The following is a 15,823-nucleotide window of genomic DNA, read 5'->3' on the forward strand; positions in this document are numbered from 1 at the left end:
TGCTCAACACCTCATCCAACCTGCCTTGAACACCCCCAGGAAGGAGGTAACCACAACCTCCTTGGGCAGCCTGTTCCAGAGTCTCACCACCCTCATCCTGAAGAACTTCTTCCTCAGCTCCAGTCTAACCCTGCTCTCCCTCAGCTTCAAACCATTCCCCCTTGGCCTGTCTCCAGACACCCTCATGAAAAGTCCCTGCCCATCCTTCCTGCAGGATCCCTTCACATATTGGAAGGCAGTTCTGAGGTCCCCCAGGAGTCTTCCCTTTTCTAGGGTGATTTGTTTCCAGCCTTCCAAGCCTACCATCTTTCATTCCTCTCTTCTTCATGACTTAGAAGGGCACAGCTTGTTGCAAGCCAGATCTCAAGAACCTACCCCTATTGTTTAAGTCACAGAATCACAGAACCAAGCAGGTTGGAAGAGACCTCCAAGATCATCAAGACCAACCGATCCCCTAACCCTAACTAATCAACCAGACCGTGGCTAAGGCCTCATCCAGGCTTTCCTTAAACACCTCCAGGGACATCGACCCAACCCCTCCCTGAGCAGCCCATCCCAATGGGTAATCTCTCTTTCCAGAGAGGACAAAGGAAACAAATCAATAAGTAAACCAAGTTCTGGTTCTGCCTCTTCCCACCAGGGTTATCAGAAGCTTTGTTGCTTACAGTCCAGGCGCAGCCCAGCTCTTCACACTGCTCCTTGGAAGCATTCGTCCCAGGGTAGCAGTCGAATTGCTCAATCATGTTGCTTGCCAGGGTCCAACTCAAGGTGTAGGATTGTCCCAGTTCCAGCTGCAGTCCTTGGATGACAGCGACCTAGAGTTTGATTTTTAAAGCCATCAATTGCCCTTCATAGATTAAAACATTAAAATACTGTGAAATTCTCAAACTTTTGTTCAAATCCTCAACACAAATAAAGAAGAAAATGCCCTGCCCACAAGCAGCCTCTCCTCAGAGTCTGGAATTCCTGCCTGGAAGATCTAAAGCAGATCTGATCCCACCCATCCCAAGGAGTCCCACCGGGGTGAGGGGCCGGGGGGGGACTCTTTGGTCTGATTGAAGTCAAATGAAATTCATTTTAAAACGTTGTGGTTTCTATTTGTAGGCTTTTATTAGTGTTGTTGCTGTTGATTATTAATTTATTCATTAGTTGTTCTCTCACTGGAATGATTCAGGTTCTCCTTTGCACAATGAATGTATTTGTAGCAGCACTTAGATGACTGAGTTTATGTAGAGTGCTTTTATGATCAGATTCATTTAGGTTCCGAGATTCATTTGGATTATTCCTGGCATTATTGATTTGACACAGACAGAATCACAGCATGGTTTGGGCTGGCAGGGACCTCTGCAGCCCCCCTGCAGTCAGCAGGAACATCCTGCACTATGTCAGAATGCTCAGAGCCTTGGCATGCCTGAACTCAACCACATCCCTCAGCACCTGTTCCAGTGTTCCACCACACTCATGGTGCAGAACTTGCTCCTAACATCCAATCTAAATGTCGCATTTCAAATCATTTCTACTCATCCTGTCACTGCAGGCCTTTGGAAACAGTCCCTCTGCAGCCTTCTTGTGGCCCCTTCAGGTATTGGAAGGCAGCTCTGAGGTCCCCCTAGAGTCTTCCCCTTTCCAGGCTGAACACCTCCAGCTACCTCATCCTATCCTCACAGCAGAGGTGCTTCAGCCCTTGCATCATCTTTGTGGCCTCCTCTGGACTCACTCCAGCAGCATGGGGGAATGGTTTGAAACTGAGTCTCAGAGAGTAGGTTTAGACTGGATCTTAGGAAGAAGTTCTTCAGAATGAGCATGGAGGGACTCTGGAATAGGGTGCCCATGGAGGTTGTGGATGCCTCCTCCCTGCGGGTGTTGAAGACTAGGCTGGATGAGGTCTTAAGCAGCCAAGTCTAGCTGAGAGGCTTCCCTGGACATGGCAGGGCGGTTGGAGTAGATGATCTCCGAGGTCCCTTCCAACCTGAGCCATTCTATAATTCTATGAACAATTCTATTGTGTCCCTGTTCTGCTGGGGACACCAGAACTGGAGGCAGGGGTGGAGGTAGGGTCTCAGCAGAGCAGAGCCAAGGGCAGAATCCCCTCTGCTGCCCTGCTGCCCACACTCCTCTGGCTGCAGCCCAGCACACAGCTGCCTGCTGGGCTGCATGAGATCATAGCTGGCTCCTGGGGAGCTGTTCAGCAACCAACACCCCCAAGCCTCTTTCTTCAGGGCTGCTCTCAACCCAGCCTGGATTTGTGCCTGGGGTGGGCCCAACCCATATTCTCCTATGGTGATTATTGCTGCTATTCTTGTTGTTGTTCTTAGAATTATTGGTATTGCATTATTATTATTTACTGTTGCTACTGTGACAATTACTGTTACTGATTTCTTGAAGTTAGCAGTAGCATTGATTTAGCAGTAGTGTTGATTTAGCAGTAGTAGTGTTACTGTTAGTCTTAATCTTAGTATTCATTCAGTAGTAGCAGTATTGATTTATTAGTATTGGTTTATTAACAATAATAATTTATTGTGTTGTTATTGCCATTGATTTGTTATTGCTATTATTACCACTATTATTAGTATTGTTATCATTCTTCTTCTTATCATCATCACTAGCATTCCCATTGTTGCTGCTGATGTTTACCTCAGTTTCAGGGTCGTAGCTGATGTTAGGAGCAGAATCCTGCACCACGTTGCCCTGCAGCACCGTAAGGGAGAGTATCTCCCGGGGCAGCCCCAGGAGTTTGATCTCCTGGAAGATCAGGTTGTCTGGATCCTGGTAGTTGTTGTTTGTGACCCTCATCTCCAGAACATTCTGAGGAACAAGAATCACACAGAATTACCAAAGGGTCTCTCCATGCAGATGGAGGAGTTGTGGAAATGTCTTCGGTTCTTATTTCTTAGATCTGGGTGGGGTCACTGCAGGGAGCAAAGAGATCTTGGAGCCCGTGACAAACAAGAGGTCAATCCCCAGGTGGAATCCCAGACTGGTTTAAGTGGGAAGGGACCTTTCAAGGCCATCCAGTCCAACCCCCCTACAGTCAGCAAGGACATCCCCAACTGGAGCAGGTTGCTCAGAGCCCCAAACAACTCGATCTGGAATGGTTCCAGGCGTGGGGTAGCCCCCACCTCTCTAGGCAACCTGGGCCAGTTTGAGATGTTTCAGAAACTGGCTGTCCTTTCAGGTGAGTCCAGCACATGAAATAAGGCCCAAAAGCTTCTCTGCTGTCTTTTCCACACTCCCCATCCTCAGTGTCAAACATTAAAACCATCACCCCCTGTCCTGTCTCAAAAGGCCCTGCTCAAAAGGCCTCAAAAGGCCTCTCTTAGCAGCCCCTTTAAGGCCACCAGAAGATCTCCCTGGAGCTTCCTCTTCTCCAGGCTGAGTGATCCCGACTCTTTCTGCCTGACCTCACAGCAGAGGGCTTCCACCCCTCCCATTGTGGTTGTGGACTCCTCTGACCCTGCCCTAACAGGTCCCTGTCTCTGCTGGGCTGAGGACTTCAGAGCTGGCCCCAGCACTGCAGATGGGGTCTCAGCAGAACAGAGCCTCTGGGGACCAGCCCAGGAGGTGATTTGGTCTGGGCCTGGCAGCACACAGTGCTGGAAGATGGTTTTGGTTGGAGGAGAACTTTTAAGATCATCCAGTCCAACCATTAACCCAGCACTGCCAAGCCCACCCCTAAACCACAGAATCCTCAAATGGCAAAGGTTGGAAGGGACCTCAGAGATCATAAAATCAGAATAGAATAGAATAGAACAGAACAGACAAGACCTTCAAGATCACAGAGTCCAACCTATCATCCAACACCACCTAATCAACTAAACCATGCAACCAAGCACCCTGTCAAGTCTCCTCCTGAACATCTCCAGTGATGGTGACTCCACCACCTCCCTGGGCAGCCCATTCCAACGGGCAATCACTCTCTCTGTGTAGAATGTCTTCCTAACATCAGTCTGAACCTCCCCTGGTGCAGCTTGAGACTGTGTCCTCTTGTTCTGGTGCTGGTTTCATAATTTCATAGTTTCATTCAGGGTTGGAAGGGACCACAAGGATCATCTAGTTCCAACCCCCCTGCCATGGGCAGGGACACCCCACACTAGATCAGCCTGGACAGAGCCTCAGCCAGCCTGCTCTTAAACACCCCCAGGGACGGGGCCTCGACCACCTCCCTGGACAACACATTCCAGGGTCTCACCACTCTCATGGTGAAGAACCTCCTCCTCACCTCCAGCCTGAATCTCCCTACCTCCAGCTTCATTCCATTCCCCCTAGTCCTATCACTACCTGAGATCCTGAGAAGTCCTTCCCCAGCCTTCCTATAGACCCCTTCAGATACTGGAAGGCGACAATTAGGTCACCTGGGAGCCTTCTCTTCTGCAGACTGAACAGCCCCAAGTCCTTCAGTCTGTCCTCATAGGAGAGGTGCTCCAGCCCTCTGCTCATCCTCGTGGCCCTTCTCTGGACACGCTCCAGCACCTCCACATCCCTCTTGTAATAGGGGCTCCAGAACTGGACACAGTACTCCAGGTGGGGTCTCACCAGGGCTGAGTAGAGGGGGAGGATCACCTCCCTCGACCTGCTAGCCACACTTCTCCTGATGCAGCCCAGGATCTGATTGGCTTTGCGGGCTGCAAGTGCACATTGAAAGCTCATTGAGAGCTCATTGAGAGCTCATTGGTTGCTTGAGAGAAGAGACCAACTCCCACCTAGCTACAACCTCCCTTCAGGGATTTGTAGAGAGCAATAAGGTCTCCAGTGAGCCTACTCCTCTCCAGGCTGAGCAACCCCAGCTCCCTCAGCCTCTCCTCACAGGGCTTGCATTGCCAACCCCTCCCCAGCTTTGTTGCCCTTCTGTGGACACCTTCCAGCAAGCCAACTCCTCACTTATGGATATACCAAATTAAGATTTTAAAATAGGAAATAGTGAATATTAAAGAGAAATAGGACAAAACATAAGGAAAATGTCAGATTCCACCTTGCTCCAGTGACACCCCTTGGAAAAGGCCAAACATGGCATTTTTTAGCCCAGACTTTGGGAAGATAAGGAGGGGGGCAGGGGGGGAAACCATCCCTAGAAGTTATTATTAATGAAAATCAGATCTATTATAAAAGCTAAAGACTTACATTGGCCACACTGAAGTCATAGGAGATGTAGGACTGGCTGATGATGGTATCTAAAATGTGGAGGAAGAAATGAGACTTGCAGCACAGAACGAGACAGCGTGGGGGAGGGGGCAGGAAAGGGAAGCCAGGAGAGCCTCTTCCATCAGGTTTGGTCAATTATTCAAATTTGCAAATCCCAATAATTTGGTTGTCACCAGAACTTCACAGAATCCCAGAATCCTCTTGGTTGGGGAAGACTTTTCAGATCGTTGAGTCTCTTAACCCAGCGCCACCAGGGCACTACCAAACCTTGGCCCTCAGCAAGGACTTTGAAAGCCCTCCAGAGATGGGGACTCCACCATAGCCCTGGGCAGCCTAGGCCAGGCCTTGATAACACCCAAGGGGAAGAAATTGTTCCTCATGGCCAACCCAAACCTCCCCTGGGGCAACTTGAGGCCTTTTCCTCTTGTCCTGTCACTTGTTCTTTAGAAGAGCCCAACTCCCACCTGGCTCCAACCTCCTCTCAGGGAGCTGCAGAAAGCAATGAGGTCTCCCCTCAGCCTCCTCTTCTCCACACTAAACACTCCCAGGTCTCAGCTGCTCCTCCCCAAAGCTGTTCTCCACACCCTTCCCCAGCTTGGTTGCCCTTCTCTGGACCTGCTCCAGCCTCTCAATGTCCTTCTTGCAGTGAAGAGCCCAAAACCAAACCCAGCACTCAAGGTGTGGCCTCAGCAGTGCCCAGTCCAGGGGGACAATCCCTGCCCTGCTCCTGCTGCCCACACCATTGCTGCTCCAGGCCAGGCTGCTGGTGAACTTCTTGGCCACCTGGGCACCCCTTGAGCTCATCTTCAGCTGCTGTCAACCAGCACCCCCAGGTCCTTTCTGCTGGGCAGTTTCCAGCCACTCTGCCCCAAGGCCGGAGCCTTTATGGGGTGGTTGTGACCCAAGTGTGGGACCCAGCACTTGGCCTTGCTGAACCTCAACCCCTTGTCCTTAGTCAATGAAGACTCACCTGTGGATTCTCCATCATCCCAGAATAACTCCCCAACTGCTTCTTCCTTGTCATCCAGCGCAATGATGAGGCCCATGGGGTTCTTACGGCTGAGGAATAAAACCAGAACACCACCACAACGTTAGGAGCTTCTGGGCAGCCTGGAGCAGCCACCAAGGTCTCACAGCCTTGAGGATTTGTCTTGTGTTAGTCCCTGGTTGAAGAAGGGTTTTTGCCTTCAACAAGGCAAGGGTTTTCATACAACAACAGAAGATCCATGGGGAGCTTAGAAAACATTATGTGGAGAATAAAACCCCTCTCTGGTCATCATTCATTAAATGAGTTTGATCACCAGCCCTGGCAGTGGGGGGACTGGACCCCACCCTGCAGAGTGCAGACAGCAAATATTGAGAAATCACAGAACAGCTCAGGTTGGAAGAGATCTCAGAGGTCATCTCCTCCAGCTTCTCCACCACGGGCAGGGACAGCTCTCAGCTAGACTCAGCTGCTCAAGGCCTCATCCAGCCTGGCCCCCCGGAGAGTGTCCGCAGCCATTGTCCTCGTGTGACAATGACAACAATAACAAACCCAACAACAATAACAACAAACCCAACAACAATAACAACAAACCCAACAACAATAACAACACCACCACCAAGATGAAGTAGAACAGGGAGAAGAGGAGGAAGAAGACAAAGAATTTATCACTGTTTGGTATTAGTGTTAGGTTATATATTAGTAACAGCATTTGCCATTGCTAATAATAATTATCAATAAGTAATGATATTGTTACTAAGAATGCAATAGTTTACTCTTATGATAGAATAGAATAGAATAAACCAGGTTGGAAGAGACCTTCAAGATCATCAAGTCCAACCTATCACCCAACACCACCTAATCAACTAACCCATGTAACCAAGCACCCTGTCAAGTCTCCTCCTGAACACCTCCAGTGACGGCGACTCCACCACCTCCCCAGGCAGTCCATTCCAATGGGCAATCACTCTCTCTGTGTAAAACTTCCTCCTGACCTCCAGCCTGAACTTCCCCTGGCACAGCCTGAGACTGTTTCCAGTTTGTGCTGGATTGCCTGCTCTGAAATACAGACCAGCTCCTTGGGGATTTCATGACATTTCTGACTGAGAGTGAGAATCAGGAAGTGTCAGCCTGGTGACTCTCTGGACTACAAAAATCAAACATCTCACATGGTGACTCTCAGTGCAGAACCAAAACCACTTTTCTTTAAATCAAGGGACAAGTGAGATACTACAGATCCTACAGTCCCCTAAAAGATAGTAGCTGCCATCTGCATCTTCCCCATATACCCTCAGATGTGCAAATTAAGTGACCAAAGCAGCTCTACAAGGCTTCTAAACAAACATTTCCTCCACAGAATCAGTGTTAAACCCTCCAGTGATGTGAACACCAGCTGATGCAGTCATGACCATGGAAAGGAGTATAGGAAGTTGCCAAAGTCAAAACAGGAAACAAGACACAATACTGACATATGATAATATGATAATAGACTGCTGATATATGCTACTAATAAACAGTTGTAAAGGTGATGATTGCATTATTGACACTGCTGGTAATACTGATGTTGTTGATCATGGTGTTAGTAGTACCAGTAGCAGTAGTAATAATAACTCACTCTTCATCCAGCCAGAATTTGTGCCTGGGGTTGGCCCAATCCCTGTTGTTGTTTTTATTGTGATTATTGTGGTTGTTATTGTCTTTATTATCATCATTATCATCATTATTACTCCTCCTCCTATTATTAATATTCTTGCTGCTGTTGTGATGATGAGATGATGATGATGATGATGAGGTGATGATGATGATGTTTGTTGTGTGGGTTTTTTTTCCCCCTGGTGGCCTCAAGTTCATCCCTGACCCCCCTGCCCTTCACCCCAGCCTGCTTCAGGCCAGGCTGAGCCTGCAGGCTTTACCTCTGCACAGTGGTGGTGGCTGGCTGCTGGACAGGGAAGATGTGGCCTCCTCTCAGGTGAAGCCCCATCTTGTCTGCAGGAAGGTGCAGATGCACCCACTGCTTCCTCGACCGGATGCTTGCTCCCTAATGAATAGGGGTGAGAAAGGAGGAAGAGGAGGAGAAGGAGGTTGCATTAGTGGCTGCTGAGATTTCTCTCAGTTCTTTCTTTTCCCTTCTTTTCGCAGAACCCCAGAGTCCCAGCATGGTGGAAAGTAACCTCTGAATCTCATCCAACCTCCCTTCTCCAGTAGGGCACCCACAGCAGCTTGCCCATCATCACAATGGCCAGGTGAGGTTTGGAAGCTCTCCAGAGAAGGAGGCTCCACAACCTCTCTGGGCAGCCTGCTCCAGGCCTCCAGCACCCTCACACCAAATAAGTTTCTCCTGATGGAACCTCCTGGGTTTCAGTTTGTGCCCCTTGACCCTTGTCCTGGCACTGGGCACCACTGACTAGAGTCTGGCCCCAGTCTCTTGCCCTCCACAGCTCCTTTAGCTCTTGCTGAGCATTGCTCAGACCCCCTCTGGTGCTGCTCTTCTCCAGGCTCTCAGCCCCAGAGCTCCTCACAGAGGTGCTCCAGGCCCTTCAGCCCTTTCCCAGGCTCCACTGGACTCTCTCCAGCAGTTCCCTGTCTCTCTTGAACTGGGGACACCAACACTGGACCCAGTACTGCAGATGTGGCCTCACTGGGCCAGAGTAGAGGGGCAGGAGAACCTCCCCTTCCATCTCAGCTCTGTGAATGTCCATGGTGCTGGTGGTGGTGATGAAAGTCAAACCACTGCAGAGCAGAATGCTATAGAATGCTCCCTATGGAGAGCATCAGACTGTTCATTTAGGAGTCAGATTATTCACTTGATAACCAGATTATATATTTAATAACCAGATTATTCACTTAATAACCAAAGTACTCCTTTAATGATCAGATTATTCATTTCAGAAGCAACCCAACCAGAGCAAGACCTGCTGGGATGTTTGAGTCCTGTCCCTTTTCCACCAGCTCCAATCACCAACCCCAGGGGCAGGAGATTGGCAAGAGGCCTTTCTGTGTTCTCAGTGAGAACTGACTTGGTTTTTCAAGGTACCTATAAAGGTGCCCTCCGCTCTGGTTTCATCCAGCCTGCTCCTCCTCAACTCAACCCACAGCTACCTGACCTTCTCATCTGGACATCAATCATAGGATCATAGATTGCACTGGGTTGGAAGAGACCTCCAGAGGTCATCTAGTCTAATACCCCTGCAGTAAGCAGGGACAGCCTCAACTACAGCAGGTTGCTCAGGGCTCCATCAAGCTTGACCTCTAAAGTCTCCAGGGGTGTGGTCTCCAACACTTCCCTGGGCAACCTATTCCAGTGTTCCACCACCCTCATGGTGCAGAACTTGTTCCTAACATCCAATTTAAATCCACCCTGCTCCAGTTTCAAACCACTGCCCCTTCTCCTATCACAACAAGCCCTTCTAAACAGTTGTTCCCCAGATTTCTTGTAGATCCCCTTCAGGTACTGGAAGACTGCTATTAGGTCTCCCCAGAGCCTCCTCTTCTCCAGGCTGAACAACCCCTGTTCCCTCAGCCTGTCCCCATACCAGAGGTGTTCCAACCCCCTGATCATTTTTGTGGCCTCCTCTGGACCCACTTCCCTGAGGTCCTTGTCCTTCCTGTGTTGAGGGCTCCAGAGCTGGACACAGGACTCTGAGTGAGGTCTCACCAGAGCAATGTAACAGAATCCCCTCTCTCCAGCTGCTGCTCTCTCCATCAAGAGCCCCCCCCGAGCTGCTTTCCTTACTCACCGAGTCATAGTCGTACCAGATAGCGTCAGGGATATAGGCCTGGATGACTTCCACCCCCTGCAAGTGAAGCACAGAAACTTCCTTTCACACTCAAGCCTCCATCAAGCCAAAAAGGTTGACTGACCATGGGTGGCTGCCAGCTGCTCAGCCAGGTGCTCACCCAGCTGCTTTCCCATTTCCCCCTCCTCAACTGGAGAGGAAGTACAACAAAAAAGCCCAAAGTTCCCCAGATGTCAATGATGCCATGATGAGAAGAAACCAATCACCATTCCTCCTCAGCTTTTTTCAGCCTCTTTCTTGGTTTTCACAGAATCACAGAATGGTCTGGGTTGGAAGGGACCTCCAAAGCTTATCCAGTCCAACCCCTCTGCAGTCAGCAGGGACATCCACAACCAGATCAGGTTGCCCAGAGCCCTGTCCAGCCTCACCTTGAATATCTCCAGGGACAGAGCCCAAACCACCTTCCTGGGCAACCTGTTCCAGTGTTCCACAGTGTTCTACAATGATGCCCAACAGGGAAGGGAACAACCCAGGTCCCACACCTGGCTGGGTGGAAACTCAACTCTTTGTCACCCAAAGTCATAACACTGCTGACCCACCACGAGAGAGGCAGTTCAGCAGCACTGTTAAATCATGGAATGATGGAAAGCAGTGGTTTGGGTTGGAAGGGACCTCCAAAATCATCTTCATTTGCCTTTTTCCCTGCTGGCTTGTTTCAGGTGTTTGCTACTTTGAGCAGGGGTCTCATCTGCATCATAGACCTCTGATACCAAACCAGAGCAGCAGAAGGGTTGCCTCTGTGTCCCCTCCACACTGGTGGAAGACATTCATGCCATGCAGGAGTGGGTTCTCTGGGCACACAGACCCTGTGGGGAGCTTGTAATGCTGCTTCTATCAGGGAGAAGCCCTCAGACCTGCTGCTAGCCTCTGTGAAGCCTGCTCTTGCAGGGTAAGTCTCTTTGAATTCAGCATTTGCAGTGGGTAAGGATCAAACCACAGAATCACAGAATGGTCTGAGTTGGAAGGAAGCTCCAAAGCTCATCCAGTCCAACCCCCCTGCAGTCACCAGGGACATCCTCCACTAGGATCAGGTTGCTCAGAGCCCTGTCGAGCTTCACCTTGAATATCCCCAGTGATAGTTTGAAGCCATGGTCCCTGTCACTACAGGTCTTTTCAAACAGTTTCTCTCCACCCCTCCTGTAGGCCTCCTTCAGGTACTGTGGGCTTCCCCTCACCATCCTCATCGTGCAGAGCTTCCTCCTGATGTCCAACCTAAACCTCCCCTGCTCCAGTTTGAGACCATTGCCCTTCATCCAATCACCACAGGTCCTCCTTCTCCAGTCTTCCTGTAGGTCCCTTTCAGGTATTGGAAGGCTGCTCTAAGGTCTCCAGGGAGCCTTCTCCTCTCCAGACTGAACAACCCAAACTCACCCAACCTGTCCCCACAGGAGAGGTTCTCCAGGCCTCTGATCATCTTGGTGGCCAAGACGATCATCCACCGGACCCACTCCAGCAGGTCCACAACACCCTTGTGTTGAGGGCCCCAGAAGGCAGTTTGAAATCAAGGGAATAAAAGAAGGAGGTGACTTCAGGGTCACAAAATCCAACTTATTGGGGTTTTCCCTGCAATCCCCTGTAGAAAAAGTGAGGCTGGGGTCTCAAGGTGGCCTCATCAGAAGACATCAAGAAAGTGAGACCTACTGGATCGAGCACAGGGCTGATGAGGAGCCCAGGACCCCACAGGAACTGCTTGTCCACGCTCCAGGTGGCACTGTCAGAGTAGAACCTAAACAAGGAGAAAATCAGAGGCATTGATTGCACTTGTTAATTAATGATCTATTGATTAATACCATGGTAAGCAATTCTAATGGCCCAAGGTCTTGCTTGTCTAGAATCACTATGGGAAAGCATCACCTGGTGATCACCATGGTGGGGTTGGAAGGGACTCTGGAGATCATCCAGTCTTCATAACGAATAATCTATTAATTAATATCATCATAATCAATCCTAGTGGCCCAAGGTCTTGCTTGTCTATTGAAAAGCTTCACATGGTGATCACCATGATGAGGGTTGGAAGGGATCTCTGGAGATCACCCAGGCCAACACCTTCTGCTCAGAAAGGGTCACCCACAGCAGCTCACCAGCATCACAATGGCATGGGGGGGCCTGGGAGCTCTCCAGAGGAGACTTCACAACGTCTTTGGGCAGCCTGCTCCAGGCCTTCACCACCCTCACACCAAAGAAGTTTCTCCTGATGGAAGCTCCTGGGCTCCAGTTTGTGCCCCTTGACCCTTGTCCTGTCCCTGGGCACCACCAACAAGAGTCTGGCCCCTGCCTCTTGCCCTCCAACCCTTTAGATCCTGCTCAGATTCCCTCTGGGGCTGCTCTTCTCCAGGCTCAACAGCCCCAGGGCTCCTCACAGAGCACCTCCAGGCCCCTCAGCAGCTTCCCAGCCTCCCCTAGACTCTCTCCAGCAGTTCTCTGTCCCTCTTGAACTGGCCCCAGCAAGGCAGATGTAGCCTCACTAGGACAGAATAAAGGTTCAGGAGAACCTCCTGCTGGCCACAGTGTTCTTCAGGACACCCCCTCCAAATGAGTTAAAATGAAAGGAAAAGAAATTAAATAAGGTAAAAATGCAGTGAAATAATAAAATAGAAGAATGAAATTAAATAAACTGTGATGAAATCATAAAATTAGAATAGAATAGAATAGAATAGAATAGAATAGAATAGAATAGAATAGAATAGAATAGAATAGAATAGAATAGACCAGGTTGGAAGAGTCAAGATCGAGTCCAACCTATTATCCAACACCATCTAATCAACTAAGCCATGGCACCAAGTGCCTCATCCAGGCTCTTCCTAAACACCTCCAGGGATGGTGACTCCACCACCTCCCTGGGCAGCACATTCCAATGGCCAATCTTTCTTGCTAGGAAGAACTTCTTCCTAACATCCAGCCTAAACCTCCCCTGGCACAGCTTGAGACTATGTCCTCTTGTTCTGATTGCCTGGGAGAAGAGACCAACCCCCACCTGGCTACAACCTCCCTTCAGGGAGTTGTAGACAGCAATAAGGTCTCCCCTGAGCCTCCTCTTCTCCAGGCTAAGCAACCCCAGCTCCCTCAGTCTCTCCTCAGAGGGCTGTGCTCCAAACCCCTCCCCAGCTTTGTTGCCCTTCTCTGGACACCTTCCAGCAAGTCAACCTCCTTCCTAACCTGAGGAGCCCAGATCTGGACACAGGACTCAAGGTGTGGCCTAACCAGCGCTGAGCACAGGGCAGAATGACCTCCCTGCTCCTGCTGGCCACACTGTTCCTGATGCAGGCCAGGATACCATTGGCATTCTTGGCTGCCTGGGCACACTGCAGGCTCAGGTTCAGCCTACCATCGACCAGCACCCCCAGGTCCCTTTCTCCAGCCACTCTCCAGCCACTCTGCCCCCAGCCTGTAGCACTGCCTGGGGTTGCTGTGGCCAATGTGCAGCACCTGGCACTTGTATGTGTTCAATCTCCTGCCCTTGGACTCTGCCCATCTGTCCAGCCTGTCGAGGTCCCTCTGCAGAGCCTCTCTACCCTCCAGCAGATCAACTCCTGCCCCCAGCTTGGTGTCGTCAGCAAATTTACTGATGATGGACTCAATGCCCTCATCCAGATCATCAATAAAGTTGTTAAAGAGCATGGGGGGGCCCAGCACTGATCCTTGGGGCACATCACTGGTGACTGGCTGCCAGCTGGCTGTGGCACAATTCACCACCAAAATGACATTTAAAATGACATCTAAAAAGATTAAATTATTAAACAATAAGATGAGATGGAGATGGAGATGGAGATGGAGATGGAGATGGAGATGGAGATGGAGATGGTGGAGATGGAGATGGAGATGGAGACGGAGACGGAGATGGAGATGAGATGAAATGAAATGAGATGAAACGAAATTAAATGAGATGAAATGAAATGAAATTAAATGAGATTAAATGAGATGAGATGAGATGAGATGAGATGAGATGAAATGAAATGAGATGAAATGAAATGAAATGAAATGAAATGAAATGAAATGAAATGAAATGAAATGAGATGAGATGAGATGAAATGAGATGAGATGAAATGAAATGAAATGAGATGAAATGAAATTAAATGAGATGAGATGAGATGAGATGAGATTAAATGGAATGAGATGAAATGGAATGAGATGAGATGGAATGAGATGAGATGGAATGAGATGAGATGAAATGGAATGAGATGAAATGGAATGAGATGAAATGGAATGAGATGAGATGGAATGAAATGAAATGAGATGAAATGAGATGAGATGAAATGAGATGAGATGAGATGAGATGAGATGAGATGAGATGAGATGAGATGAGATGAGATGAGATGAGATGGAATGAAATGAAATGAGATTAAATGAGATGAGATGAGATGAGATGAGATGAGATGAGATGAGATGAGATGAGATGAGATGAAATGAGATGAAATGAGATGAAATGAGATGAAATGAAATGAGATGAGATGAAATGAGATTAAATGAAATGAAATGAGATGAGATGAAATGAAAGTAGATGAGATGAAATAAAATGAGATGAGATGAAATGAGATGAAATTAAATGAGAAGAAATTAAATTAAATGAGATGAGATGAAATAAAATTAAATAATACAAAAAAAAACAAAATAAAAAGAACTAAAATTTCACACTTAAATGCTAAACTGAAATGAAACACAGTGAAACGAGAGGAAATCATTAAATAAAAAAGACATTAAATTAAATAATAAAATGAAATCAAATTAGATACAATAGAACAAACAAAAAGAAATAAAATGATCCAATGAACTCAGGTGAAATCACACAACAAAAAGAAATGCAGCAAAAGAAAATGATGACATAGCATAGAATAAAACAAAACAGCTGAGAAGAAACAAAAAGGACTGAAAGGCAAACCCAAGCCAACCACTTTGGGCAGTGTTCAGAGCACCAAGCCCCTGGCGTGACAGCTTCAGGCTATGCCTTTAAAAAGTTAGCTGCAGGTTTTTGAGCAGAAGAGTGAAGAAGTATGAACAAGTCCACAGCTGGGTGTAAAAAGGAAACCAAGAGATTATTCTACACTAATTCCATTGGCCAGATGCGTGAAAGGAGACCCTTAGCAGTCTCGTCTCCCACATCCATTCTTTTCTGTCTCTTCTGGCTGCTTTGCTGGAAGGGATTTCTTATCTAACAACCCTGCAGATAAGACTGACTGAGCTTTCTAACATCACAGTATCACAGTATCACTTAGGTTGGAAAGGACCTCGAGGATCATCGAGTCCAACCTATCAACACAGACCCCATGACTAGACCATGGCACCAAGTGCCACGTCCAATCTCCCCTTGAACGCCTCCAGGGTCGATGACTCAACCACCTCCCTGGGCAACCCGTTCCAATGACGAATGACTCGCTCGGTGAAGAACTTCCTCACCTCGAGTCTAAACCTCCCCTGGTGCAGCTTGAGACTGTGTCCTCTTGTTCTGGTGCTGGTTGCCTGGGAGAAGAGGCCAACCCCTTCCTGGCTACAACCACCCTTCAGGTAGTTGTAGAGGGCAATGAGGTCACCCCTGAGCCTCCTCTTCTCCAGGCTAAACAATCCCAGCTCCCTCAGCCTCTCCTCATAGGGCTTATGTTCAAGGCCTCTCACCAGCCTTGTTGCCCTTCTCTGGCTAACATCTCTCTTTTCTTCTAATTAATCAGAGGGAAAGGGGGAGGGAGGTTAGGGGGAGAAGCAGGGCAGCTTTCCCCCACCCAGGGGGGTTTCCATGCTATTTCCTGATTGTAAACACCTGTATAGCACTGTAAATGCTGCACATTTGTACCTATTCACTGCATTCCATTGCAGAGTGCAGTTTTGCTTGTAAATACAGCTTCCATTTGCTTCTCCCTCTCAGTTTTTGTTAATGTGGTGGAAAGTTCTGAACCATTGCACCTGGGGAGGG

The 15,823-nt window shown here is 48.7% G+C and overlaps 1 protein-coding gene across 1 annotated transcript in view; it reads right to left on the reverse strand.

Annotated features, from left to right (window-relative positions):
* Nucleotides 1–15,823, reverse strand: part of LOC137459174 (maltase-glucoamylase-like) — a 70,134-nt gene that overhangs the window by 36,310 nt on the left and 18,001 nt on the right. The window contains 7 exon segments of the mRNA XM_068170316.1: nt 666–815; nt 2,635–2,805; nt 5,119–5,168; nt 6,110–6,198; nt 8,038–8,162; nt 9,862–9,918; nt 11,563–11,647. Coding sequence (XP_068026417.1) covers nt 666–815; nt 2,635–2,805; nt 5,119–5,168; nt 6,110–6,198; nt 8,038–8,162; nt 9,862–9,918; nt 11,563–11,647 — 727 coding nt within the window.

This window comes from Melanerpes formicivorus, unplaced genomic scaffold (genome assembly GCF_026170545.1).
Source record: "Melanerpes formicivorus ecotype bairdi unplaced genomic scaffold, bMelFor1.0.p_v2 SCAF_327, whole genome shotgun sequence".
Classification (NCBI taxonomy): domain Eukaryota; kingdom Metazoa; phylum Chordata; class Aves; order Piciformes; family Picidae; genus Melanerpes; species Melanerpes formicivorus.